The 26274-nt window shown below is 47.0% G+C and overlaps 1 protein-coding gene across 1 annotated transcript in view; it reads right to left on the reverse strand.

Moving 5' to 3' along the window:
* Positions 1-26274, reverse strand: part of OTUD7A (OTU deubiquitinase 7A) — a 201619-nt gene that overhangs the window by 25175 nt on the left and 150170 nt on the right. Inside the window, exons 6-9 of the mRNA XM_012000580.1 lie at positions 25412-25513; positions 22445-22572; positions 21593-21705; positions 1594-1721 (exon numbers count right to left, since the gene is read on the reverse strand). Of these exons, the coding sequence (XP_011855970.1) occupies positions 1594-1721; positions 21593-21705; positions 22445-22572; positions 25412-25513 (471 nt within the window). The remainder of the gene's footprint in view (positions 1-1593; positions 1722-21592; positions 21706-22444; positions 22573-25411; positions 25514-26274) is intronic.

The raw sequence follows: 26274 nt of genomic DNA on the forward strand, positions 1-26274 counted from the left end.
CAGCCTGGAAGCCCACATTTTTCTGGATGTACTTCCTCTCCTAGTGTTTGGTAAAGCATTTGTATACAACGCAATATCTACGCTTCTCGAAGGTGTATATTTGTTCTATATTTTGAGAACCTCTTCTGTTGAATCTGAAGGAACCAGCCAGAGAGCTCCAGGACCAAGATGTAAGTCAGATGGGAACTGAGAATCAAAGGGATCGAGTCCTTCAGTGACAGGGACACAATCTCATTTTCTTACTTGTAAAAAAGAGGGCAGAAAAGCCTAACACCCTCACCAAAATAGAATAACTTCGGAAATATCTGTCCTAAAGCAGCATCTGCTTTTAGCTCATGAAACGTCTTGCCTTTTGGCCCCAGAGTCAGCGTATTGCTGCACTCCTTGGGCAGAATTCAGGGACGGTAATTTCAGGGACGTCTTTGATGAACTCTTAGAGTTCCTCCCCCATCCTCACTTTGTCTAAATTGATCATTGTGCTTCTGCTCACAGGACAGTCCCACTGAGAGGCGGCAGGGTGGGAGTACCCGCAAGAGGGCTGTGAGTAGAATGGTAGGAAGGGTGGACCTTCCCTCGCCCCGCAACTCAGATATCTGATGGTGCTGGGAGCTCAGTCCTGGGCTTGCACAGCAGGGCCCCGATGCGAGTCCTGGTGCTGCACAGAAAGCTGCAGACCTCAGCAGGCCCGTGTCCCTGAGCCACACAGGGAAGGGGGTGGGCCAGGCAGGACCTGTGTCCTCCCAGTTCCCTGGCTACATAACCATTGTGGCCACATCAGATTTTTTATGGCAGCTGTTTAGCATGAAGAGCCACATCCTGGTGCGTGGAACTCCCTGGAAGACCTGTGACTTTTGTAAGGTGCAGGCGTAAATTCAAACTGGGCCGGAGGGATGCTCTGGTCAGCTGCACACTGGAGGGAGGACAGGCTTTGGAGCACTCCCTGCCCTGGGCTGATCCCCCTGGGGACATTGCCTAGCCTCTCTGGGCTTCAGTTTCACCTCTGTGAAGTGGGGAGGGTGGTGTCCACCCTGGGAGGCTGTGGCAAGGGCTGAATGGAGGAACCTTCGAGAAGCGGCTATGCACAGTGTGGCTTTCGGTGGGCAGGCCATAAACTGCCCCTGCCTCTTTCTCTGCCAGTTCTGATTCTATCATAGCCTTGCTATGCATTCTGTCTTCCTTTCTTTTTAGTCCTTAACACACAGGTGGCCTGTGGAGGGGCGGGAAGGCACCTGAGTGACTGAATGCCTCCAGGACATGGCCCAGGGCTGCTGGAGGGGCGTGGACTGTCTGCTGTGCCCTAGGCACACAACAGGAGATAGGAGGCCCTCTGGGCTTAGTCCTGGTCCCCACACGACCAGATTTCTCCTGGCCACCTGCTGTTGACAGGCAGAGCAGCTGGTGAAGAGCAATCCCTGCCGCCATCAGGGAGGAGAAAGAAACATGCTGAGTAGATCTTTGCACAGAGTGATGCTCTGTGGCCTCTGGGAGCTCTGTGGCCTCTGGGAGCTCGACCTTGCTCTGTGCTATCTGCTTTCTAGCTGGGATGCTATGCTTTCTGTGTCAGGAATACAGCACATCCCTTGAGGAACTTACCTTCTCCACCTGAGTCTCTTAACATGGTATCTGCCACAACAACGATGGGTCTTCTTAATATATGGGCTAGGACAAAAACGTGGAACTCTTCCAGGCTCTCATACACGGGGTCCTCGGAGTTGTCCACACTGTGAAACAAAACAGAGCCAGCCGGTCACTGACCGAAACAGCATGGAGGATGGAGAAAGTGGGGACTGCTTCATGCAGGGGCTGAGCCCTCCCCACTCTGGATATTATCTTCACGGACCCCGGCAGCTGCGCCATCCTCGGCCACTTCTCACGCCATCCGCCGATGGCAAACGCACAGGTCCCAGCTCCCCTACCCCACCGTGGGAGCGGTCTCGGAAGACGAGTTGGAAAGAGCCCGCAGGTGAAGGGCGCTGGCTGCTGTGAAGGCGAGCCTCTCCGCAGCGGGAGGCAGCCCACCAGAGCCTGTGGCAGCGGGACTGTTGGCTCTCTGGGGGTGTTTCACAAGGAAGCAGTGGGGGCTGGAGGGATGGAGGGGTTCCTCTCCTGTTTATTTCCCTCAGAGACCCAGGGATTCCGTGAGCACATCTGATGGGCTGGTGGGGTCATTACCACCAAGATCTGAGGAGCCTTCTAGAAGACACCCCAATGGAAGAGGACAGTGAGAAGGCTGTCTGGATTTCAATCCAGAGCTGGAGGGGATGCGACGTGAATGTGCAGCCCAGGTGGCCCAGACCCTCCCTGACCATGCCCCCGGCTCATGTCTGAGGATCAGGGAAACAGCAGGCTCAAGAATGCTTCCACTCAAACCCTAAGACGTTCAGGCAGAAGGTGGCAGCCTTGATGTCCCCCCATAGCAGGGCCACCCAAAAGGGAGGTGCACATTGAGAGGACAGCCAGAGCTCACAGCGTTATGGAGCCTCGGCTGCACCTGCAGTGCCTGCCAGCTGAGATGGCCGCGCCAGCCAAGACTCCCCAGAGGTGGCTCTCAGACTCGTTCCTGAGTGTCCGAGGAATGCTCAGAATTAGCGGAGGGAGTCTGTGAGGATGGCAGCAGGTGGGGCCAGGGCCAGCAAGCGTGGCCCCTGGCATGGCCCAGGGAAAGAGCTTCGTGGGTTCATGGGCAAAGTTCCCAGTCACCTGGGACTTCCAGAATGCAGGTTGTGAATCCCAGGGAATGCATTACCATCACCTGGGGAATTCTGGTTACATACTACCCATGTTTTTTCTTTTTCTTGTGATTCAATTTACCTTGTGTTTTTGAGACAGAGTCTCACTTTGTTACCCGGCCTGGAGTGCAGTGGCATTATCTCAGCTCACTGCAACCTGTTTGAAGTGTTTGTCTTCTGGTGTTGTAAAGAAATAGCACTTGAATATAAATTTAATTGTTTTAGGAAGGCCATTTTTATATTTTTTATAAGAAGGGTATACTTGCTAGCAGTTTTGTTATGAGAGTATATTGAATAAAGGAGATAGGGTTATTTATAACCTGATGCATCCACCTTATTGCTATGTCTGGTTTTTATTGGCTGGAACGGGATTTTACATTTTGTATTTGTTTTCATTGGTTAGTAACTCAGAATTTTTTTAAAGAGGCAAAAGCAGAGGAGAGGAGACAAAGGAAGGAGGAAGTAACGTGTGGAATGTTGAGAAAGGTAAAAATGCTTTTAAATAAGGAAGAGGAACAGGCTATGACTTAATGCTTTCTTGGACTAGTATAAGTATGCCAGGGCAAATATTTAGGCTAAATTGTGGGAGCTAAGAATATAAAGTATATTGATTTTTAAAATTATGGCTAGCAGATACTTAAGAATGCTGGCACAGGTCTTTAAATTTTGCTTCTAAGAGAAGTTATTGTTTATTTTTAATTAGATGGGGAGGAAAGGCTTTGAAGAGGAACCACTATTTTACTTTTTACAATTCTCCCTCTTATAATTTTTAAAAAATTTGTCTGTTTTGATTTAATTGCTTTAAGAGAAGTAATTTTTTGAATAGGGTGGAGGAGAGTTAGGAGTTAACTTTGTAAGAGTGGTAGAGAGAAGTTTTTGTATAAAATTTTGAAGGCAGGGAATAATATAATAGCTTATAAGAGTAAGTATATTATTAAGAGTGAACAAGGTGAGAATTGAAGTTAAATTTTTTTTTTTTTTTTTTTTGAGACAGAGTCTCACTCTGTCACCCAGGCTGGAGTGCAGTGGCATGATTTCAGCTCACTGCAAGCTCCGCCTCCTGGGTTCCTGCCATTCTCCTGCCTTAGCCTCTCCAGTAGCTGGGACTACAGGCACCCGCCACCACGCCTGGCTAATTTCTTTTTGTATTTTTAGTAGAGACGGGGTTTCGCCGTGTTAGCCAGGATGGTTTCAATCTCCTGACCTCGTGATCCGCCCGCCTCGGCCTCCTAAAGTGCTGGGATTACAGGCGTGAACCACCACGCCTGGCCAAATTTTTTTTTTTTACTTATTGAATAGATGTTTTATTATTTTAGAAAAAGGGTTATTTATTTTAGAATTTTTGGCACGTTTATTGGATAGTGCTGTTAATTTTTGTAGTGCTTTTGTTATAGTTTTGTTAGGGGCAGTATTAGAAATAAAGGTACAATATTGAGTTTTAATTATGACATAATTTTTTTTGCTAATATTATATTTAAAACTTGTTTTAGGCAATTTGTCTGGTAGGTCCTAATTGCTTAGCTATTTTTTTTGATGGCGTTTTCAGTGTAATTTATGAATTGTTGCTGATTGTAACAGATGTAGTTTAGTTTACATTTTTTTTATTCATAGTTACTTACCAGAATAACGTGGATTTAAATTTTGCAGGTATTTGATTTTGTGTTTCAAGTTTATTTGGAAATTTTTTACAGGATTTTAATAGCATTTATGTAAACTTGAGGATTAAAGGACTTACAAGGAAATTTTTTTGGCCTGTGGTGTTTTGTTTTTAGTTTCTTAGATTGATGAAATGCTACAGCGAAGGACCACTAATTGGATTAGTACTGTTTCAATTATTTGGCACAGGGTTTAGTAAGGGGCCTTTACAGTACTACCATATATTTGTTTGGGGATGGCTAAGCATGGATTGATGGGCAAGCTTTTGGAAAAGCTTGAGCTTCTTGCATTATTTTTTAAATACTTTTAAGGAATATTAAATTTTTTTCTTGCCGTGAGAGGCACAAAGTACATTTGGCATGTAGAAAAGGCGGAAGCTGGATTGCCCTCAGGGGCTGACGCGCAGGGTGTTGAATTTTAGGAAATAGCAGAGAGAGCTTGGCATGATGGATTACTTTAAGCAGTGGGATTTTGAAGAAGAGCTACTACATAGTTTATATTTGGTTGACGAGGAGACCATTTAAGTGGAAAGGGGATAATTTGGGCCTCTGGAGTACCATGTGTACAAGTGTAATAGCGTAATAATTGTTTTTAAAGTGTGAACAGAATATTTATTTTAGCTAGGTGTTTGTATTTTGATACATTGTTTTGATGGCTAAGGTCTGTCTTCGATTTTTTATTTTTATAATAGACATTCTACTCTTATTAGATGTAGGAGTAACTGGTGTGGGATTTAGAACTTAGGCTGCTGAAGAAGGGGAAGATGGGGGAATAATGTGTATTTTAAAAATATTTAGGGTTTTAAAAAATTTATGTCAATTTCTATATTACAGAAGTGATTAAGGGCAGATTTAGAGTTAGTTAAGGTGGAGGTGGTGATAGAAGAACAGGGTTATATTGATAAAGGTTGACAGAAGGGATAGACTTTTTAATGAAATAGATGAAAGGTTTTAGATTTATATAAATTTTTTTTTTTTTTGGTGGAAGTTTAACTTTGCTCTTGAGTAGTTTAAAGGACGTAGTTCCATTTATTGCAAAATTGTTAGGCTGTAGTGTGTCCGGAGTTGGTTCCTTCCAGTGGGTTTGTGGTCTCGCTGACTTCAAGAATGAAGCTGCGGAGCTTCACGGTGAGTGTTACACCTCTTAAGGGTGGCACGGACTCAAAGAGTGAGCAGCAGCAAGATTTATTGTGAAGAGTGAAAGAACAAAGTTTCCACGGCGTGGAAGGGGACCTGAGCAGGTTGCTGCTACTGCTGGCTGGGGTGGCAAGCTTTTATTCCCTTATTGGCCCCTCCCATGTTCCATTTCTGTCCTATCAGAATGTCCTTTTTTCAGTCCTCCCTGTGATTGACTACTTTTAGGATTCTGCTGATTGGTGCATTTTATAATCCTAGCTACAGAGTGCTGATTGGTGCATTTTACAATCCTCTTGTAAGACAGAAAAGTTCTCCAAATCCCCACTCAACCCAGGAAGTCCAGTTGGCTTCACCTCTCAGTAGGAGCAGAAAATTCGCAGGTGATTATAACGACAAGTGTTAGGGGTAATTGTGTTAATTAGAGGGCCAGGATATAAATATTTGTGTGAAAAGGCTAGCTGTCATTGATTTTTTATATTTTTACAAGGTGTGATAGAGCAAGCATTAAAAGCAATGGTTTGAGGTGAGTTAGATGTAGTTACATTAACAACAAGGGAGCTAGTAACAGAAAAAGGAAAGGAAAGAAATAGAGAAGGTATATGAAAATTAAGCCTTTTAAAATTTTAACTTAGTAGGGCTTGATTTTAGTATAGTAACCTAAGATGTTTTCTTGATTTGAGTAGAGTGGGTCCATTTTTTTCTTGGCTGTGCGGACGGCAGTCTTAGTGGTTAACAGCATAAAATAGGGTCCCTCCCAGGCTGGCTTGAGTTTTTTATTTTTTGATAAGGATGTGGTTTTTAGGCTGGTGCTGGTGTACTGGAAATTTTAGGGTTGGTACCTGTGTTAAAAGATTTTTAGTTTTGAGGGAAGGGAAAGTGGAAGATAAATTAAGTCTATAATTTTCGTTGCATATTGTAGGGCTTGAGGCCCCATGGTGGCGTCTTCTGCTCCGTTTGTGCTTAGCGTTGCCTAGGGGATGTTGCGGCCCTGCCTCCTGTTAAGGTCTTGGCTTTTATGTGGCCTTCACTGCCCCTGCGTGTTGTGGCCTTGGGGATGAGGGACCTTGTGACTTATCTGGCCACCCTTGGGCTTTAAGAAAGTTAAACACTATTTTATATTTGATAATGCTTTTTGTATGAATTTTTTTACATTAATGTGCTATCGATGTTAAACTTTTTAAAAAAGATTTTATAGACATTATTTACTTTTAATGTCTGACTATAAGGTAAGGTTTTTATAGGCATTTTAAAACTTTTTATAATGTTTGTTAAAGAGCAGGTTAGGGCTTTAAGAAAAATTTATTGTGCTTTTATTTTAGTTGACAGAAAAATTGGATACCTCTTTACCTAATATGTTTACATACAGAATTTTCTTTATAATTAATAGTTAAAATTTGCTTAAACTTTTTTTGGTTTGTTTGTTTTTTGAGATGGACTCCTGCTCTGTCACCCAGGCTGGAGTGCAGAGGCGCGATCTCGGCTCACTGCAAAGCTCCGCCTCCCGGATTCACACCATTCTCCTGCCTCAGCCTCCCGAGTAGCTGGGACTACAGGCGCCCGCCACCACGCCCGGCTAATTTGTTTGTATTTTTAGTGGAGACGGGGTTTCACTATGTTAGCCAGGATGGTCTCGATCTCTTGACCTTATGATCCTCCAGCCTTGGCCTCCCAAAGTGCTAAAATTACAGGCATGAGTTACCAAGCCCGGACTTGTTTAAACTTTTAAAACAATTTTTTTTAACCTTTTAATGTAGGTAAAAATGCATATTTTTATGTCTTTTTGCAATTTTATTAAAAGTATATTTTTTTACATATTTTGTACATAAACTGTTTTTTAAATAGTTTTACATTTAGGAGGCCTAATTGCTTTTAAATTATATAATATTTTTGCATAAACTTTTTTTATAACTTTTATTACTTTTACAGATGATTTTTAACATGTTTTAACTTTCTGCCTTTCTTTTACATTATTTCTTTTCCTAGTTTTACCCTCGGTGTCTTTCCTTGATTTTTATTTTTTCTAGTTTTTTTTACTTACTTTTTTCTCCTATTTTTTTTTTTCTTATTTGCACTTTATTTTTCTTTTCTTTAATTTGCACTATATTTTTCTCGCTCTCTCTGTCCTTTTTTTGTTTCCTTTTTTTCCCGAGTTTTCCCGCTCTGCGGCTCCTCCAGCGCAGCCTACGCAAGGCACGGGCCCGCCCCCGTGTATGCGCTGTCATCTGTTTCTCCTGTTTTTTTTTTCCCCCCGATTTATTTATTTATTTATTTTTTATACACTTAGTTTTTTGGGCTGGGTGGGCTTTGCGTGGCTGTGGTGTTGGCCCCAGGTCGGCTGCAGTCCTGGCCCAGGGCCGTCACTGGCCCAGAGGCTTGGCAGACACCTGTCGTCAGTTGTAAGAATTAGGTCCTTTCATCCTATGGGCTTTTCTTCTGCGCCAGTCCCCGCCCTCTTTTTCACATAGAGCTGGACTGGGGAGAGGGACCTAAGTTTTGGTGTGCCTGGCTGGCTGGCATCATGCTTGGTGTTTTTGCTTTTTTTTTCCCCTTCCCCTAGAGAAGCAACTGGCAGGAGTGGAGCTTAGTCTTTTACCAGCATTTGCCACCATGCCCAGCTAAATTTTTTTTGTATTTTTAGTAGAGATGGGGTCTCACCATGTTGGCCAGGCTGGTCTCAAACTCCTGGCCTCAAGTGATCCACCAGCCTTGGCCTCCCAAAGTGCTGGGATTACAGGCGTGAGCCACCACATCCAACCCAATTTATCTTAACAGTTCAAAAAATTGGCAGCAATCGAAACCTCACAAAATAGTTGCACACGTATGGTAAAAAGAGCTTTTGTTTCCCTGAACCATTTGAAAAGAAACAGCCAACCTGGTGCCTCATCAGCCTGGAAAGTTCTTGCTCATTTTCTATGAACAGAACATCCTCCTACACAACCACCACACAGCCACTGACATCAGGAATTCACCCGGTTACATGCAATCACCAGACCCCACATGTGTGCCAGCTGTTCCCCAGTAATGCCTTTCAGAACAAAGGTTCCTGCTCAGGATCAGGTGCAGCATTCAGCGGTGGCGTCTCCTTAGTCTCCTTCACCTGGAACATTTCTCAGGATATCCTTGACTTCCACGGCCTGACACTTTTGAAGATTGCAGGCTGGGTATTTTGTAGAATGTCCTTCATAAGGCTTTCTCTAGTTCATCATGCTTAGATTGGATTGGGTCAAGCTGAATCCTTCTCATGACATCTTGTCAGGTTGTGTGAACTGCAAATTGTCCCATCACTGGTGAGGTTGTCCCATCACTGGTGAGGTTGACCTGGACCACTCCTTAAGGTCATCTCCCAGGCCTTGCCCCTGCAGAGCTACTAATTTTTCCTTTGAAATTAGCAAGCATTTTGTGGGGAGGAACTTGAACCTGTGCAAACACTCCATTCCTCACCAGACCTTTATATGTTTATTGGTATCACTATGGATTTCTGGCTTTCCATTTTAGTCAATGGGTTATAATCCATTAGTGTGATTATGTGGATGCTCAGATACTCCTTGATGTGGTCAGTATGGCTTTTCTAAAGCTGGATCTGTGTCCTGTGATATCATCATCATTTCCTTTTTCTCTCTCTTTTTTTTTTGAGACAGGGTCTCACTCTGTTGCCCAGGCTGGAGTGCAGTGGTGAGATCATAGCTCACTGCAGCCTCGAATTCCTGGGGTCAAGTGAGCTTCCCATTTTGACCTCCCAAGTAGCTGGGACCACAAGACACTACTATGGCCAGAAAACTTTTTTCATTTTTGTAGAGACAGGGGTCTCACTATGTTGCCAAGGTTGGTCTTGAACTTCTGTGCACAAGTCGTCCTTCGGTCACAGCCTCCCAAAGTGTTGGGATTACAGGTGTGAGCCACCGTGCCCAACTTCCTTCATTTCTTAGAGCGCTTTCTTGCTTCCTGGTGCAAAAAGGTGGTTCAATTTCACGCTCACACGTGGATACAGATTTGCATGTTTTCATCTTTCTCTCCCTCTCAGTATTTATAGAAAACCTTGAGTTCACTGATATCCCAATTCCAATCCAACCCCACAAAGTTAATTCTACTTGCAACTTTCTTCACTTACTGTGAGAAAACTTGTTTGTATTCATTCTAAAGCATTTCCTTATGTCAGCCATCTTCCCATATGTCAGCCATCTCCTGCCTCTGCTCCCCCTCCCCGAGGTGACCCTCTTCACCTGTTTGGCTGACATCTGGCTCTGGCCCCTGGTGTCCTCCCATCCCCCACCCACTCCAGATGCCACCTTGCTTTGCCCCACCTAATGGCTTTCGAACTTACTTTTTCAGCGAGGAAGGAAAGTAGAAAAGGAATGTTTTAAATATGTATTGACATGAATACATATTCAAACAGACACACACATATATTTTATGCCAGGTCTAAACGCAGTGCTCCTGGGTGTGCATTTTGAAACATCGCAAGTGATTCACCTGCCCAGCCACCCCTGAAAGCCAAGCTGCGGTGCCTGGGGGTCAAGTGCTTTTGGAAGTTGCTTGTTTGTCCCTGTCACCCAGTATGCGCTGAGTGCCAGCAAGTGAAATGGTTGAACAAGATAATGAACAGCACAGGAGGAGAGAACATGGAGTTACAATCTGCATACTTGGAGAGAGAAATACCCCAACTAGAAATGCGCAGCACTGTTCCTTCCCTAATTCAAGGAATGGAGGGGGCAGTGCTGGAAAGAGAGGAGCTGCTCGTGAGTCAGATACTAATGCTGAGAAGCGGGCAAAGCAAGATGAATGGTAGCCCTCTCAGCCCTGGACTCTTGAGTCCCATCCTCACTTACTGGCAGAACACTCTGGGATCTGAGCAGCTACATAGAAGGACCCCCATGGTAACAACAGTGTGAAGGCTCAGTATTAGGCACCTTTGTACTGGCACAGCATTCTTCTCATGCAAAACTTAAAGCAGGGTCATCGTATTTCCAACCAAAAAACCAATAAATATTCAATGAACACTTACTATACGCTGGTGCTATGAAAGGCACTGCAGAGGCCCTCAGGGAACTCTGCCTTCATGTAACATCTACCCATCTATCCATCCTTCTGCCTACCTATCTATTCATCCATTCATCCTTCCATCCACCCAGCTACCCACCCACCCATCTCTCTTCTTTCCCTCCCTCTCTTCATCCATCCATATATTTATCCACCCATCCAATTGTCTATCCATCCATCCATCCATCCATCCATCCATCCAACCATCCATCCATCCAACCATCCATCCATCCATCCATCCATCCATCCATCCATCCATCCATCCAACCATCCATCCATCCATATGCTGTCTGTGCGTCCGTCCGTCTGTCCATCCATCCATCCATCCATCCATCCATCCATCCATCCATCCATCCATGCCATCCACCCACCCATACACCTGTCCACCCACCCAACCAACTGTCCACCTGTCCATCCACCCACATATCCATCTATCCATCCATCCATCCATCCACCCACCCACCCACATACTCATCCTTCCATTCTTCCGTTCAACCATCTGTCTACCCAATCACCTACTTGTCTGTCCATTCATCTACCCATCCTTCAAGTTCTGTGCTAGGGCCAAGGCACGGAGTTGGGCCATGCCCAGCATGGAGCCTCCTGGTAGAACACCTGGTATTTGAGTAGCTATGCAGGAGGGCCTCCATGGTAACAACAGTGCAAAGGCTAAGTATCAGGCACCATTGTACTGGCATGGCATTCTTTTCGTGGCTAACTTAAGGCAGGGCCATTTTATTTCAGCAGCAGTGATAGGATGGCGGGCCCAGTTGGGAGGTGATGGAGGACAGCTGCAGCAGAGCATCCTTTCTCCATTCCAGTTTTAGTGTTGAGCATGGGAGCCATGTGAGCAACTGAAACCTGCTCAGTGACCCAGGGGGTAGCAGAGAGGATCCCAGCTCCAACTGGGGCAGCTTGAAAATCATAATGCCCTTTCCTCCTTGCTTCTGGCTCCTTGTCCAAGACTTAGGGAGGCTTCTGATTCTGTATCAGGAGCCTCAGTGTTGAAGGCAGCCAGAGAGCATTGGCTTGGCTCCTCAGGCTCCTGAGGGTGTAGAGGGTGTAACAGAAATGAAACAGCAGAGGTTGCTGCCTGGGCATTGGAAGTAGAACACCACACCCAACGACCCAAGCTGGTGGCCAGAGATAAGAACTTAGAGGTATCTCCCTGCCTAGGAGACTGGGCTTTCCGCTTTCCTACCACTTCCTTTAAATGGACCATTAAGGCATTTGCCCATGAACTTAAAGTGACCCACATCCTATTCCCCTATATATGTTTCTAGTTGGATCTCTCTGCCTGACTCTTAATCCCTACCTCATGTGGCCCTGGGATGGAGCACTGCCCTCCCAACTCACGATGGCCTCCATGCCCAGGATCCATAAGTAAAAATCTTTGAACTCCTTTCTCATTGTGGCAGTGGATTGAATTTGCACCTTCCATTGGAAGAAGCAGAGGCTACCCCAGGCCATGTTTTCACCAGACGCCAAGGAGAACACAAGGTTGGTCCCAGCCACAGAGCGATGATCAGGTAAGAAAAAATTAGACACAGGCCAGACAGGAGCCACAAAGCCATCTGCCAGTACAAACAAGCTTCCCATGTGAGGGACCCCCTGGTCATGGGTTGGGCAACCAGGTGTTAGGACACCTGCCAGGTAAGAGAAGTATCCTGTGAAAGGCACACTGTAAACACCCATGTCCAGGTCCCTTTTCATTTCTCCTTATTGCAGGTTTGCTAGCTGCTCTGGTACTGGAACTCCAGTTTAGCTGGGGGCCCTAAAATGGAGGGGCAAACAAGATTTTATCTGGGACGAGAGTTTGGAACTGTGACCTGCACTCTGTGACCAGAGCCCATTGGTAGAAATCAGCTCAGAAAAGCCAATTCTGAAAATTCACTCCCACTTTTAGCCCTGAGACTTCATGTCTTCTTGTGAGTTTGCTGAGCAAATGCGAGATCTGGGATTGTGGGGAGAATCTGGTCACTGGGCAAAGACGTAACAATTCCTAAAATGCTTAATAATCAGTGCTTACTGCAAAGAAGACTGGCATGCAATATAATGACTTCATCCTCCAAGATGTGCATGCCCTGAGAACTTCCTAACATGCTTTGGGCGCCACACACTGGGTTCTCCAGGGCACCCGCATCCGCTTCTCCAGTGGGTACTTGAGGAGGGAGAATTTCCAGGGTTAGGGATATACCATCTATCCAATGAAAACACCCTGAGAAAGATGGGGGTGGGCAGAGGCCAGGCTGAGGAGTCCCTCCTGGCAGGACCAAGAAGCAAAGGTCACGGAGCAAGGTCCAGATGGTATCTCAGGCCCCAGGGAACAGTTTGGGGGCATCCTGGCTTAAACTGTAGGCACCATCCTTGGAGACCATCTCGGCAAGAGCCCATGTCATGGACAAGGAAGCCAGTCTGGGGCTTGTTAATGAGCAGTCACCCAGCCACCCAGACGGAGAGCCTGGATGAAGCCTCCCAGGTCCCTCCCCACATCCCCTCGTCTAGATGGGGGCTCCACACCTCCTGTTTTGCTTGGGAAAGTCCTGTGCACACATCCCAAGTGGTTAGTGCCCACTTTCCTTTCCCCAAATGAACCAGTTTGGATGATAAATTGCAGTCACCTCACCTATGGGGACATAGGTGTTGCTTTTTGGTGTACCCTTCCATAAAAAAAGGTAAGTGTAAGGCTGGGCGCGGTGGCTCATGCCTGTAATCCCAGCACTTTGGGAGGCTGAGGCATGCAGATCACGAGGTCAGGAGATCGAGACCATCCTGGCCAACATGGTGAAACCCCGTCTCTACTAAAAATACAAAAATTAGCCGGGCGTGGTAGTGGCTCACGCTTGTAATCCCAGCACTTTGGGAGGCTGAGGCGGGCAGATCATGAGGTCAGGAGATCGAGACCATCCTGGCCAACATGGTGAAACCCCGTCTCTCAAAAAGGACTTGGTGAAACCAAGTCCTCAAAAGCAAAACTAAAAATACAAAAATTAGCCAGGCATGGTGGTGTGCACCTGTAGTCCCAGCTACTCAGGAGGCTGAGGCAGGAGAATCGCTTGAACCCGGGAGGTGGAGGTTGCAGTGAGCCGAGATCTCGCTACTGCACTCTAGCTTGGGTGACAGAGCAAGACTCCATCTAAAAAAAAAAAATGTAAGTGCACATGTGTGCACACGTATGAATGTGAGTAAATGCGCATAAACTGTATGCACACATCCTCCCACCTCTAGGTAGGAGTTTATACTCGCTATTCCAACCATTGCCTTTTCCTCCTCCTGATGCATCCTGAGACACCCACAGCACAGTATGTGCGGACGGTCCTCACTCCTTTTCACAGGTGCAAGGTTCTCCTCATGCACAGATCTCATGCGCAGCATTTCTGAGTGGTGTGCCTCAACTCCTCTCTCAGGTAGGGCCCAGCAGAGCCAGTCTGAGGAGGCTCAAGGGGCTGAACCCAGCCTATGTCCTACTATGGGCCTCTGCCCTTGGTCAAGGGCTGTGCCTGCCCAGACAGGCACCTTTTACAAAAGACTCTCCAACGACACAGTACAGTCTAGCAGGGGCTCTGCTAAGAGCTATGGCCGGGGAAGCTGGGATGGAAGGACGGGGTCCTCCCAGTGCTCTGAAGGGACTGAATGGATCTTAGGCTCTGAAAGATGCTTCTAGCAATGGCCAGTGTGGCTTGAGGAACAAGGCTCATCTTATTGCCTAGAATCAATAAGCTGAGGTCAATCATGTGACAAATAGTTATTGATCATCCACTACAGGTCTAGCACTGTGCTGAGCATGCTCACGCTTGCCCATGTGTGCCCATGAATGCAGGTTTAGGTAGGGAGAGATACTAACAGATGATCAAATAAGAAATCATCAGTTATTTTTCTGCATCTATCGAGATGATCATATGGTTTTTGTTCTTAATTCTGTTTATGTGATATATCACATTCATTGATTTGTGTATGTTGAATCATCCTTGCATCCCTGGGATAAATACCACCTGATATGGTGTATTATCTTCTTGATGTCCTGTTGGATTTGATTTGCTAGTATTTTGTCAAGGATTTTTGCATTCAATACAATTCAGCATCACTTCATGATGAAAATCCTCAACAAACTAGGCATAGAAGGAACACACCTCAACATAATAAAGGCCATATATGACGAACCCACAGCTAACAGCATACTTAATGGGGAAAAGTTGAAAGCTTTTCCTCTAAGGACTGGAACAAGATGAGGATGCCCACTTTCACCATTATTCAACATAGTGCTGGAAGTCCCCATAGAGCAGTCAGGCAAGAGAAAAACAAACAAAAGGCATCCAAAGTGGAAAAGAAGAAGTCAAATCATCCCTGTTTGCTGATGATATGATTTTATAAATAGAAAACCATAAAGACTCTACCAAAAACCTCTTATATTTGATATACGAGTTTAGTAAAGTTTCAGGATACATTAACATACTGAAAGCAGTAGCATTTCTATATACCAGTAACAATCTAGCTGAGGACTAAATCAAGAAGGCAATCCCATTTATATTAGCTACAAAAATATCGAGGAATATATTTAACCAGGGAGGTGAAAGATCTCTATAAGGAGGACTACAAAACATTGAAGAAAAAAATTATAGATGACACAAATGAATGGAAAAATATCCCATGCTCATGGATTAGAAGAATTAACATCATTAAAATGATTATATTGTTACAATAATCTATAGATTCAATACAATCCCTATCAAGTTACCAATGTCATTTTTCACAGGATTAGAAAAAACAATAAATTTCATGTGGAACTAAAAAGGAGCCTGACTAGCCAAAGGAATCCTAAGAAAAAAGAACAAAGCTGAAGGCATAACATTATCTGATTTCAAATTGTACTACAAGGTTATAGTAAACAAAACAGTATGGTATTGGCACAAAAACAGACACATAGATCAACGGAACAGAATATATAACCTATAAATGAAGCCACATACTTACAACCAACTGATCTTCAACAACACCAACAAAAATATATACTGGGGAAATAACACTATTCATTTAGTGCTGGGAAAATTGCATAGCCATATGCAGAAGAATGAGATTGGACCCACACTTCTCACCATATACAAAAATTAACTCAAGATTGATTAAAGACCTAAATGTAAGACCTGAAACTATAAACATTCTACAAGGAAACCTATGTAAAACTCTTTTGGACACTGGCCTAGGCAAATAATTTATGACCAAGTCCTCAAAAGCAAATGTAACAAAAACAAAAATAGACGTTGGTGAGAATATGATGAAAAGGGAACACATACTGTTGGTAGGAATGTACATTCATACAACCTTTATGGAAAACAGTGTGGAGATTTCTCGAAGAACTAAAAACAGAACTACCACTCAATCCAGCAATCCCACTACTAGGTATATACCCAAAGGGAAATGAATCATTATATCAAAAAGATACCTGCGTGTTTACTGTAACACTATTCACAATGGCAAAGAGATAGAAATCACCTAAGTGTCCATCAATGTAGGATTAGATAAAAAAAATGTGGTGTGTATATATACCATGGAATATGACTCAGCCATAAAAAAGAATGGAATCCTGTCTTTTGCAGCAACATGGATGGATATGGAGGCCATTATCCTCAGTGATATAACTCAGAAAAAGAAACTCAAATACTGCCTGTTCTCACTTATAGCTGGGGGCTAAACAATGTGTACATATGGACAGGCAGAATGGAATAATAGACACTGGGGGCTATGACAGACCGGAGGGTTCGAGGGGGTGAGGACTGACAAATTACCTATTGAGTACAATGCGCACTACTTGGGTAATGGGTACGCTAAAAGCCCAGACTTTTCCACAATGCGATATTTGCATGTAAGAAACCTGCACTTGTATCCCCTAAACATATTTAAATAAATAATAAAATAATTTAAAAAAACCTATCAGTACAGTGATAAAAGGTGGATTCTTTAGACAGGAAGATCAGGGAAGGCTCCTACTTGAGGACCATCCCTAGATAGAGAGTCAACTTTGGTCTTATTTTCAATGAGAAATGTCTTTAAAAATTGGAGCCGGGTCCCATATCTGCAGAGTGAGGACACCTTACGTTCGTTAGCAGATGCTCTTTCTGCTTGGTCTGCTGGTGGAAGTCATGAAACCTTCAGGAATACACATAAGAATGCCTCCTTTCCTGCACAAGGTCGACCCATGGCCTGGGAGCACCAGGCTGTGGTGTGGGCATCTCCCAGGAAAAAAATGCCTCTTGCTTTTCCTCAGAAGATTGACCGAAATTGACAACTCTCAGACTGTGTGCTAGGAAATCACTTGGGATAATAGCTACTTCTGAAAAAGGCTAATAAAAAGAAATGCAGCAAACACATTGTCAGTGAAATTTCAGAAACTCAACTACAGAGAGAAAGCAGAGAGCTTAGCATGTGAGAAAAGTTAAGGACCTAGACAGAAGATGCCTTGGGGGCTGCCAGAGGATCCCCCAAAGGCCCCCCTTGCTCTGCTCTCCCTTCCTCTTTGTCCATCCAACTGGCCTCTCAGCTTCCACTTAACCCTTCTCATAAAACAGAAAACAAATAAGTAGTTCTTTAAAAAGTTTAAAGAACAAAAATGATTATTTTCACCATAGTCAAGATAAGTTGTTGATTCCTACTCCTCATGCCTGGTCTGCATTTGCCAAGAGTGTGGGCTTCGGTGTTTTGGTCAGTTCTAAGTTCAGGTTCTGGCTTTGTACCTTTCAGCCTGTGGGACACTGGAAGCTAACCTGTGACGGTTAGCTAGCCGGTTAAACGTTATTTCTGCGTGTGTCTGCGAGGGCGTTTTGGATGAGATTAGCGTTTGAATTGCTGGAGAGCAGAAAGCAGATGGCTTTCACCAATGTGGGTGGGGCTCATCTGATCTATTCACGGATGGGAACAAAACAGTGGAGGACGACAGAATAACCAAACCTGTTTGAGCTGGGACATGGACTTTCTGCCCTCGGCACTCCTGGTTCTCAGGTCTTCAGATTCAGACTGGACCCATACCATCAGTTCTCCAGCTCTTGGGTCTTTGCACTACACCACTGGCTTTCCGGGGTCTCCAGCTGGCACATGCCAGGTCGTGGGAATTCTTAGACACCATAATCACGTGAGCCAATACCTACATTAGATTTCTTTATATATATATGTCTTTTATTGGTTCTGTTTCTCTGGAGAACCCTGACTAATACATTATCTAATTCTCTGAATCTCAGCCTCCTTATCTGTGATTGGTGATGATAATGACAGCTCATGGGACTGCCTGACGCATAACATGGACTCAGTAGGTGACACTGTTCAAATTCCCATCTGATCTCACTAACCCCTCCCCAAGCCCTAGGGAAGGCCTGGTTCTCCCACGTGGCCAGGGCCTGGCCACTGAGTCCTGGGAGGCACAGTGAGAGGAAGAGGGTCTAGCTCACACCCACACCTGGTCTCTGGTCCCTTCTGACCTCTTCAGATAAGTGACATAGTCGCTTTCTGGGAAAGTAACAGGTTTAAAAATGACTCCAGGCCATCATCTGTGTCAAGGACCAATAGAACAGAGGCTGCCCCATCTGCCTCCATAGCAGGGGCTCCCAGAGCAGGATGCAGGGCCCGCACTGCACCCCTTTACCCTCATCCGTGGGGAACAGGTTCTGGGAAACCCAGGCTGGGACGAAGAAGGCCACTTTAGTTCTTCTCGCCATCATGCCTGCAAGCTCTCCCTTAACTTGCTCTTTCCTATTCCCGGGTGGCACCCTGGAAATTTTGTGTGGTTCTTCCGGTCACTTTCCTGTGCAGGGGACTATCAGCCCCAAGTTTGAGCCTCCTGAAAGATTGGGTTAGCTGCCAGCTGGCTTCTCTGTTTCACCCTTTGCCTCCTCCCCTTCTCTGGCTGCCGTCTGTGTCCCCTGTGGGGCTAGCAGAGGCAGAGAGGAGGGGCAGGAGAGTGGCAAAGTCCTTCTTGCTGTCTTCCTTCAGGGCCCGCTGGGCTCGCTGGAGGTCCCAGTTCTGGCCTGCTGTCTGAGGAAGTGCTTTTGTGGGTCTTCAGAGCTCTCTGCCAGTTGAGGGGCTGTGTCCTCAGGTCCCTGGGTGGCGGTGGTGACTCCTCTCACTGACTGCTTGTGTCCACCCTCAGCCCTGGCCTCAGGGGCTGGCCTTCTGTGTGGTCCCCACCATAGGTGAGTCCTGAAGCCAGCCTGCTTGGGGCCTCCTCCCTGAATCCATGCCTGGCCCTCGGGCAGCTCGCAGCATCCTGGCCTTACATCCCCTACAGCCCCGTGTCCTGGCCTGCACAGCCTGCCACAGCCCCGTGAACCCTGAGCTTGCCAGTTTCTGCCTTCAGGCCCTTCAGTCAGGCGTCAGAAACTCGTCTCTGCGCTCTCAAGCCCCACAGATGATGCCCCACACCTCTCAGCTCAACATGGGGAGAGAGGACACAGGCAAAAGGCAGAGCACACTGTGCTTGGACACACAGGCCTCTCTATGGACTCTGAACCCCAAGTGAATTCTTGGAGCAGTTGGCCACTCTAGAGCACCCTGTTGGCGAGTCCTGCACAGCTGCACGGTGCCTTGCTGAGGCGCTCTCTGCCCATCACCCCAGTCCATGGGACTCAGCCAAAACTCCCTGTTCCCAGGAAAATGTGCATTTTATGCCTGGTTCCATAGGCCTCCCTCCTTGACTGGCCATGCAAAGGTTCCAGGTAACCCAAGGAGGCATCTGGCTACAGAAGCAACTCTGTTAGATAGATTCCTATTGCATGTGTTCTGTCCTCTTCTGAGGTGTTTTTTTTGTTTGTTTGTTTGTTTTTCCTTTTTCTTTCTCCACTGGAAACACCTGTTGCTGAAACCCTAGAAGTGCCTCCTGCATCATTGGCACAGGATTCCGACCTGAGCATCAATGCTTTTGTGGGGACCAGGTGGCTGCGTCCTCATTCCCATCACCATCTGAAGCCCAGAGTGGTGGTTTCATTTGCAGGCTGATGTGTTGCCTGAGGTTCTACAGACTCTGCTGTATTTGAGGGATTTCGTTAGGGCTGTGGAGCCTGGTCAAAAGAGGCTCTACAATGATCAGACCACATTTTGACTTTTTGGCTCCTCCATTTATCATTTTTGTGGTCTTGGAACAGTTATCTAATCCCACTGAGGCTCGGTTTTCCAATCTGTGGAAGGTGTACTGGAGGCCTGTGAGGTAGGGTTTGAAAGGAGGAGATAGAGGACCTAGCACGGGTCCCTCTTATGGTCTCCCTGACCCCACTCCACCCTACACGACCCGTGCTCACCTCCTTCCTTCTGTTTCCCCAACACCACCCATACCTTCCCGCCTCACCTCTCCATTCTTTTCTGTTGGGGTCACTCCCATCCACCCTTGGTTGTTTAGTTTCCCCTCTCTGGCCATTCCCCGAGTTCTTCCTTCTCTTTTGTGATGTGGCAACCAGAACTGTGGCTTCCAGGAGGAGGGGACCAGGCTATCCTACTAAATGGGACAATGTCCGGGCCATTTTGGATATTCCTAAAGGGACCTAATCCTTTTGTTAGATTACAGTTGATCACTCAGACTCTGTGGGAGATAGGGACAGACACCAAGTGGCCCCTATGTCCCCATTAGCATCTGAATCCCTCGGGCCCCAGGGAGCAGGCAGCAGGGGACCAGGCTGTGGCCTTAGGAGTCAGATGGGCTCACCAGCCATGGGACCTTGGGGGAAGCTCCTCCTGGATGGGGGTACTCAGGAGACGTGTATGTGATGATCACCTGTGATTATTGTTATCATTGCTGCTGTCTTTCCCCACTCCTCCCTGTCCCTGGCAGAGACACCTGGACTGGATCCAGTCTGCCAGCATGTATCAGGCATCTGCCCCGTGGCAGGAGGGAGAGAGGCAACCGTGAAAACGACGTGGAGGAACGCTTAAGACCCATCACAGGCAGGACCTGGGAGGCGTGCAGAGGAAGAGAGCAGTTTTCCAGTTGACCGAGACTTCAGAATGCTTGTCCTCAAATGTCCTACCAAGACAGGCTGTTGGTACAGAGATACCATAGCCTTAAAACATGGAGGAAGGGTGTGCCAGCGTATGTGGGTTTCTAACGATCTCATCTGTAAACATGGTGTCAGACGCCACCGCTGCTGCTGCAGCTCTGTGGGAGCCTCTTTTCCAGCCAGGGCCTCCAGGGAGAGCTGACCCATGAGGCACTAGGCCCTGCCTTGGTGGGTGGATGAGGACCCAGGTGCCCGCTGCAGGGCCCATGAGCCTGAGGGCAGCCTGGAGCTGCATGCAATCCTCCTTCCGTGGGTCTCCCTGGTGTTACTGCTCACGCTTTCTCATGTTTGGCTGAGACCTTTTCTAGGAGCAACACCTTTGCTTTCAGGTTCCAGAGAATACGAACTGAAGAATAAGCCATGATCAACGCTGTATGGCTGCCCCGTTGGTCTGGCCGCACTCTTCATTCCACGCTAGAACATCCAAGGTGTTTCTGTAGGAACAAGCTAGTCCTAAACATGCACAGACGTGGAGCCTTTTTGCTGGGAACACATATAATATCCACGGAGCTCATCTGGGAAACAGCAGGCTAGCTTAATGAGCTTCTGCTTTCAGGGTGACTTCTTGAAGCCACAAATTAATTAGTTGGGGAGAAAATCCAAACTTCAGAGCCAGGTCCGCGTGATGGCAATGTGTGGGAACGCTCACCATCACGTGTGACCTCCAAAGGCCAGCTGTGCCCTGAGGGCGCACACCTCACCTGCTCTGCATAGCAACGTTCAAGGAAAGTGGCCTGGAGGCAGCTCATGTGAGCTCACCTCTGCCTGCATAGTGCATATGGGGGCTGCGTACCCTTCCACCAGCACCCGGCAGGGGCCAGCCATTACCCACAGTCCTTCTGTGCATCCTTGTCTTGAAGCTAATGCTGGAAAGCTGGAATCTTTCTGTCTTCCACAGCATGAGGGTCCCACATTCCCCCCGTGCCATCCACCCATGCTATGTGTAGCCCTGGGTGGCCTGGAGCTGGAGGTGACTTCTGGGGAGAGCAGGGGCAGAACTTACCCCCCGCCTGTGCCGCCGTTCTTGCTGAAGTGTGTGCGCGGCTCACTGGAGGCCAGCTTCAGCAGCTCCGTCCACTCCCGCTCCCACTCCTCCTCCGTGTACACCAGCCCTGACTGGCAGAGGGGAACTGGCTCAGAGGGGGGTGGGCCACAGCTGCGCTGCCCTCCTCCTCTCACCCTCCCAACCCAGAACAGCCTCACTGGGACCCAGGCCAGGCACATCTATAGGTAGCTACCAACTACACTAACTGCACCCTCTTGGCCACCTTTGCTATGCACACTATATTTTCAAAAGCTCCAAGCTCTAATTCCAGAGCTGTTGGGAATCTGCCCACCAACAAGGGTCATTCTCGGGGGCTGGGGATGACGGAGCATTAACCTGTGCATGCACCTAACTGTGGCTGGCCATTACAAAGTTTAAAGGGATAATGGATCAACTGTAGTCAGAAAGCAGGCAGATTCTTCTAGAAGAGCAAGGTCCTCATGTTTATCATGCTTGGGGACAATTGGGAATCCCTTTGGACTGACCTCACACACAGGGGCTAGAGCCATGGGCTGCACCTGACAGCAGGCGGCCATATATATAATTCATCATCCAAGCCAGGATGCTTTTGGGAATGAAGGTAGGCAGCTTTCATAATCATGCCTTAAGGAAGCACAAGTGGACGCATAGTTGCTGTCTGCCGGGACTCTGCTATTTCAACAGGCTCCTCCTCCATGGGCTTAAAAGCAGGAGACTTTCCTGATCCCAGGGACTGTTTCTGCCTCCCCTCATAAGACAGTCTGGGGCCTAGGGACCATGCTCTGCACCTGACCTGGGTCCCGGCCTCCGGCCATGCCAGTGGATACCAACCTCCTTATTCTGCTGCGTCTGCTGCCACCTCCACCTCCGCTTCAGGGCTTCCCTCTCGGCTCCCGTCCTCATCATGGTATAGAGAGCTTTCCGTAACACCAGGTCCCGGTCGTGAAACCCCCACATTCCTGGAGCCAGGAGGCCATGGAGAACACAGGAGAGAAAGGACGTGAGGAAAAGACAAGCCAGAGGTGATGCAAACTACCACGACCCACTGGGAGGACCTCCTGTCTGCACGCAGAGCAGCCTCCTTACTCAGCGGTTCTGTTAATTCCCCTCTAGCCTTCTTCCTGAGGCTTCCCATTAAGGCAAGTAGGTGAATGAAGCAGCACATCCTGTTCTTAGCAAAATAATAGTGGGTGAAAATCAAGTGCTTTTCCTCTCCGGCGCCCTTGGCAACCCACTCTCAATGTTGCTGGTTTGCTTTGAGGACCTAATGGTCATTATTCAAGTCTTACATTTGGGTGGGGGACTGACTAGGGGACAGGGACAGGCTGTCCAGTGTCCTCATGGAGGGCTCCAGGCGAGGGAGGCCATTAGCATCCTGGCTTCTCCAGGGCCTGCCATTTCCCTCATCTCCAGCCCTGAGGCATCTCAGCTTCCTGAGAAGCAGAGTGTCAGTGACACCACTGCACACACCAGGCCCACTAGAGAATGCCTGCTTCCCAGCAGGAGGGTCTCACCCTGTGTCAAGTGCTGAGAGGATATAGAGGGAAATGAACCATCTCTGAGAATGTGCTCTTGGCAGCTCAGATGTGTTCAAGAACCCCAACTCATGGGAGAAGCGCTCAAAAGAAGGGCAGCCCTGGCTACAAGGGAAAGCACAGGGGAATCCATCCATCCATCCATCCATCCATCCATCCATCCATCCATCCATCCACCCACCCACACATCCACCTAGCCATTCACCCTTCTACATCCATCCATCCATCCATCCATCCACCCACCCACTCATTCTAGGTGCTGGCAGTATGCGTGGCAGTGACTGGGACACATGAAGTTCCTAAAATCTCATGGAGCGCATGTTGTGGGGAAGTGGGAAGTGAGGCAGCCATGAGGTTGGCACAGAGTGTACGATGTTGAGGGTGGCAGCTCCACGAGGAGAGGTGAGGCAGGCAGATTTGCTGTGGCATGAATGGAGACATAGGAGCAAAGGCTCAAATGGGTGGAGGAAGGAGTCAAGTTGCTGTCCCAGCACAGCGAAAGGCCAGGGACAGACCTGGAGGGGGCAGTACTTGAGAAAAGGCAAGAGGGAAAGATGGCTAGAGTGGGACTGAGGGGAGAGGGAGAGTGAAAAGGGGGCTCTCAAGGGAGCTGTGAGCCTCTGGAGAGTTTTCAGAAGGAGAGTAACATGAACTGATGCTTTCAAAGGCTCAACTGGTTGGGCATCCTTGGATATGCAAGGGACAAAAGCATTTCCATGATCCAGACTTCACAATAAGGCTGCTGTTAGACACAGATGAGAGATTTACTCTTTTAGATTCTTTCTCCAGGTTTTACAAAGAACAAGGCAAAATATGCTGAATAATAGGGGAATAGTTAATATTAACCACTATGATGAAATATGACCCAACTGCTGAAAATCGTCTGCCTGAAGGATAACAGCAGGGAAAATTCTCAAGTCGTAAGGGAAAATGTTGGATCCAAGACTGTGAACACAGCAAGATCATCATTTCACCTACAGAATAGACAGAAGATTGGAAGACGATGACACCACCAGACTGTTAAGAGTGGCCGCCGCTGGGTGGGGGTCACTGATTTTCATTTTCTCACCATGGTGAATGTGGAGTATACTTTTGCAATGCCAACAAGCAGAGTGTGCTCCAATGTCATGGAGATGAAGCAGGTAAGTGGGTGCCTTGCCTTTCCTCACTGCAGGTCAAGCCTGGGGAATGTTGCCCTTGCTCTTGGTCTCCATCCTCCTCTGGGACCCTTCCAAAACCCTGATGTATTTCCCTTGAAGCCCGTTACAGTCTTATCTCACCTACCTCTTGCTGATTAGGCCTCACTGCAGGTCCAAAGAGAGAGAGGTCTGGGGGCTGGCCCTTGAGGTAGGTCACAGCACCCAATTAAAGCCACGTCTGTTGGGATGCGAGTTTGACCAAGGACCGCATTCCTGTGTGAGGGTCATGTGTTTTGGAGAGGCGCTATCCTCCAGAGCGGGTAGGGAGCCACCAGCCCTGATGGTCCCTGGTGCAAACCCAGACTCACCTATCAAAATGGATTCGGCCTTGTGCATCTAACGCTGGGCCTAAAGGGATAACTGAGGTTCCAGAAAGTGGATGATGATCCTCAATTATCCAAATATTTCTGTGTAGTGTGGCTTTGTGTGATTGGGAAGCTCATGTCTCTGTTGGACAAGGCTGCTGATCTCTCTGCGGTGTATTCTGAGTATGCCGACTCCCCTGTGACTTATCTGAGCAGTACCTACGTCTGTTTCCATTAGTCCAGGCCAATTGTTGACTGCTGTCAACATAGTGGATCCTCATTTACTCAGCCTCATGCGCTGCTCCCAAAACTTCCTGCTCCAGCCTTACCTTGTTCACCCCTACCTCCAAACACCCTGTCCGTTCCTGCCTTTATGCTTTATCTGCGGGGTCTCCCTGCCTGCAATGTCCTCTTCTAGTCTCTGAAGTTCTTCAAGTTTCAGTAAAGATCCCACCTCCTCCAGGAAGTCCTTTTTATTTGTACCAGGCAAGAGTCTCTAAGTCCCATCCCTGTGGCTATGCTTAAGGCCTCCTTCTCTCACGCCAGGTCTTTTCTTATGTGTATTCTGTCTCTCTACCAACTGCAAGCTACTTGACAAGAAGGGCCAGGATTGTTAGCTCTATCTCCTGGGGACTTTCCCAGATGACAGTGACATGGGTGACTCTATTTAGCGTATGTATGTCTTTCCTTCAATAGCATATGTCTTTCCTTGCGCAGGCCTGGAGCCTGGCTACCCTCTGTCTGTGCTGCAGAGCTTACCCAGTGAGGCGGCATGTAAAAGGCAGTTCCCATCCCCTGTCGTGGCCAGAGGAAGAAGCCGTTTACAGCTTGTGCACACAGTGGACCACCAGTTCAGGCGACCTGGAACAGAAGCTCACTTTAGAACAGGATCCCAGAAAAGGCAGGGGCCATTGGGGGTGTTTGCTAAGGAGGCACAAACATCAGGGATAGATTTTCCACAGGTTTCAGTAGAAAGGGGGAACAGTATGGCTACTTCTCTCCTCATATAAAATACAGATTTCTTTCCCTTTGAAGACAAGAAGTGGCCAAATCCTCCCATCAATTAGCATGAGCATTAAGAAACTCAAGACCAGTACCTTCTCTCCTTGAATCTGGAAACATACTTTACACAAGATAAAAAATTTCTCTGTCATTTCCTTGAATACAGCTTTCCCTCCTGAAAGCTATTTTTTCCTTTTGCCATCTAGGTTTTTTGATGCACTCATACCTTTGAAAGTATAGTTCATATTTCATTTGATTCATCAAAACCATTATAGCTATGTAGGTGTAGTCATGTTAAATTTCATGAACATTTACATTTAGAGACTTCTACTTCAGAGAAGATAGAGCAGATGTACTTTTTCCTATTCCTCTTACTAAGTACAATGAAAAGCCCTGAAAATTATGTAGAAAATCATATTAGAAGACTCTGAAAATTGGAGAAGAAGTGGCAGACTAGCTAGGATCCTGAGACTTGAGGAATGACACAATGGTGGGTTCCCTGGAGTTTCTTTTTGCCTCACATATCCCAGACTAGATACTGTAGAAACTGGAACCTACAAACACCAATGAGAGCAGGCCACACACACACACACAAAAAAAAAAAAGCCAAAAAAAAAAAA

Source organism: Mandrillus leucophaeus, unplaced genomic scaffold (assembly GCF_000951045.1).
Source record: "Mandrillus leucophaeus isolate KB7577 unplaced genomic scaffold, Mleu.le_1.0 Scaffold631, whole genome shotgun sequence".
Taxonomy (NCBI): domain Eukaryota; kingdom Metazoa; phylum Chordata; class Mammalia; order Primates; family Cercopithecidae; genus Mandrillus; species Mandrillus leucophaeus.